The 3,279-nt window shown below is 30.0% G+C and overlaps 1 protein-coding gene across 1 annotated transcript; it reads right to left on the minus strand.

The window, feature by feature from the left end:
* Nucleotides 1-2,270: 2,270 nt before the first annotated feature.
* On the minus strand, nucleotides 2,271-3,035 carry LOC149234331 (protein SENSITIVITY TO RED LIGHT REDUCED 1-like). The gene has a single exon (XM_089368235.1). It carries the CDS (start codon nucleotides 3,033-3,035, stop codon nucleotides 2,271-2,273), a length of 765 nt encoding a protein of 254 aa, XP_089224361.1.
* Between the last annotated feature and the right edge of the window lie 244 nt (nucleotides 3,036-3,279).

The following is a 3,279-nucleotide window of genomic DNA, read 5'->3' on the forward strand; positions in this document are numbered from 1 at the left end:
CCAGCATTAATAGTTGTACTCTGAAGACAATAGTTCTAGGCTAAATAAAAATTCATATAAACGCTCAAGTATTTACCAGAATTCACTTTTCAAAAATACAATTAACATTTCTGCTCACACGTTTCTGCTTATGGAAGAGATATTTCATGCAGTATATCGTCACTGTGAAGAATGGCCTGCAAATGTTTCAATGAACGAAGATACCAATATCGCTGAGTAGTTTTCTTGATCTCCGTAAAACTGTGGCACAATATGATAATCTTGTTCAAATTGCTACTCGTCCAGTTTGCTTTCCAACTCCAAAAAAATTCATAAAATTTATTTTAATCGAACTTTCAATTTATTTTAATCTAATTCTTACTTGTTCTTGACTATGTATTAATTAAAAATTTGGTTTTTTAACTATTATGGCTTATTTAATTTTTTCCCATATTTAGAGCGATGACTCTTCAAATGAGTCTAATTATCTATAAATAATCATAAAAGTAAAACTATATTTCATATTTTAAAATTTTAGTTTCTCATATTATTTTAGTGTTAACCATTTTGATACTATATGATCATTTTTTTATTCAAAACTCTTAACAATGCATCTTCAACATTTTAATTATCTTTCATTTTTTTAAGTATATTTATTTTGAAAAATCGAATTATCAAATTTATTTGATACATGTTTTTATTTTTTATTTTTAGATATTTTTCTACCATTTTTTAAAATCACATTCAAAAATTATTTAAATTTTCTAGAATATTTTTTTATATTAATTAGTTATAATTTACAAAAACATAAAATTTCTTTCTATATATATTTTTCATTTTATTTTACAATATATATTGATAAATATTAAAATTATCATTGTTTTACTAGTAAGTTACTAGTGTTACACGCATGTATCTTTTTTAAAATTAAAATAATTTAGAAGGGGTTAGACTTTTTTATCATTATAAGAAGATTTTGTGGAAAATAACTGTGTTTGTAAATTTAGTTTGTCCATGTAGACACTTCACATATTGGACAAACTAAATTCTCAAACACAATTCGTCTCAAAAAAATAACCTCTTAAAATATTTCTACGTGTCTCAATTGTATATATTAATCATGGATTATAAATACATACTTGTAAACTTACATTAGGCTATAAACTTATTCTTCCATGATTACTTCTATTCTTTGAGAATTTATTGTTGTGCCTCCATCATATTCACTTTAACCAACAACCAATCTTCACCTCTTTTAATTGCTTCTAGCTTGGTTTCTAGCTTGGTTGCATTCTATTATGTTTTAAACTATGCAAATTATGCTCTAGATTTGTAATTTTTCTTAACCTTAAATTTAAAAAAAAATGTAGATAAGTGCTAAAAATTAGATATAAAACAAAGTAAAGTAAAATATACCAATTTAACTCTTTTATTAATGATATTCATAATAAAAAATAATATTCTCTTTCCTCTTAAAATGGAGAATCATTTTATTAACCAAAATTCAAGATGCAATAATAGTAGAAAACATTCCATAGCTTCCTATTTTTTAAATAAATACTGAAATAGAAAAAACTTGACTGTTTCCATCATTAATAAATACCACCCATTTAATGAAGCTTATTTAATAAAAAGAAATACCACCCATTTAATGAAGCTTATTTAATAAAAAGAAATACCACCCATTTAATGAAGCTTATTTAATAAAAGGACGTGCCTACTTTAAATAATTATCCAATACTATTATATTAATTCGCATGATGAAAGGATACATCTATTTAAACCGATGGCCCGTTCCGATCGAAATTGGTCCAGTGAGTTACCTTTGGGAAGCTATAAATATTTGATTCATTCTCATGGAAATTGGTTGAAACACTTAAATAGGCCGTTGTCTATACCGTGATTTTTTGAAAGTTTTTTCAGCGGGTTTTTCTGGTCGAAATCCGTCAGGAATTTATTGGAATAGCAAGTTTGATAGCTAATTTCTGCACAATAAAAACATTCTAAGGATTTTCGAGGGTGCTGAATCCAAATATGCAGTTAAAAAACCATTTTAACTACAAAAAATCAAGATTTAACCTCAATTTCTTCTACCAGATTTCGTGACCAGAATCTCCAAAAAAAAATCGCATTATAAATAAAGTTATAAATATTCAATGCAATGACAAAGCGTAATAAAGACAAAATCGATGAAAACGATTTCTTGAGAGTCGAAGCTTTTATACCGCTGATCTTTAGAAACGTTAGAGCTTGAGATCAGTTAAGGAACATCTATTCTAATAAACTGTTACTCATAGATCAAGATTGAGACCATTCTCCAACGTAAAGAAATGCCAACTAAATCCACAAAATGCTATGTTATGTAGTAGCCAGTCTGGATATAAACGTGAGAATTCGCATGTTTCTGGATCTGGAAGGGCTGCTGGAAGGGGCATTTCATGCAGTATATTGTCAGTGTGAAGAATGGCCCGCAAATGTTTCAATGCAAGAGGATAATCAATTCTATGTTTCTTGATCGCGTTAAAACTATCGCACAATAAGATAGTCTTGTTCAAATTGCCACTCGTCCAGTTTGATAACAACACGTTGTCAACGAGAGCAGTTTGGCAGTGAGGAATGAAGAATAAGGTGGGCCTCTCCACTGTCCGTTTCCCATATTCTTTAACAGCCATTGAAGGCATTGATAGAAAAGTGCAGTTGAAGGCATTGATAGCTTTCTGCTCCACAGGAGACACCCAGGGATCGTACACCACGATATCACCCACGCATTGGAATCTGTCTCTTAATAAAATAGCAAATGCTAAGTGCGCGTGACAAATTTCCAATTCTGGGTCCAGCTCTGCCAGACCATAGAAAACGACTTGTAATTGCGGATGCTGTGGGTCTGTGCCTATCACCCTTTCTATTTGTGTAACCAGTTCTGGGTGTCGCATCTGTTGCATAAAATCTCGAAAGAACGAAGAGTTCTCTAACTTTTCCATAGCCAATTGTACTTTATCGACTATTTTTTGAACTCTTTTATTATCTTCTCCATCAGACGCAGAGATATTCTCCATAATTACTAATCCAATCTTAGACACTAACCAGTGAAACCATGACATGATTGAATAAAACACAAAACTTACAACTCTCGAACATGATAGAATAATTTGATAAATCTGGTGATACATTCTATTTACAAAATATACATATTAATACAATTGTATCCAGGGCTCTTATACAATTTTATACAATTTCGTATTACAAGACGTCTCTTAGACTTCTATAACGGTTAGCCTTCCTTGAAACGTTCAGCTTTCC

Source organism: Pinus tabuliformis, chromosome 8 (assembly GCF_031772625.1).
Source record: "Pinus tabuliformis cultivar Carrire ecotype Pingquan chromosome 8, CPIR1, whole genome shotgun sequence".
Lineage (NCBI taxonomy): Eukaryota > Viridiplantae > Streptophyta > Pinopsida > Pinales > Pinaceae > Pinus > Pinus tabuliformis.

What these genes read in the sequence shown, in the direction of transcription:
- LOC149234331 (XM_089368235.1), bottom strand. Translation starts at nt 3,035, where the DNA reads ATGGAGAATATCTCTGCGTCTGATGGAGAAGATAATAAAAGAGTTCAA.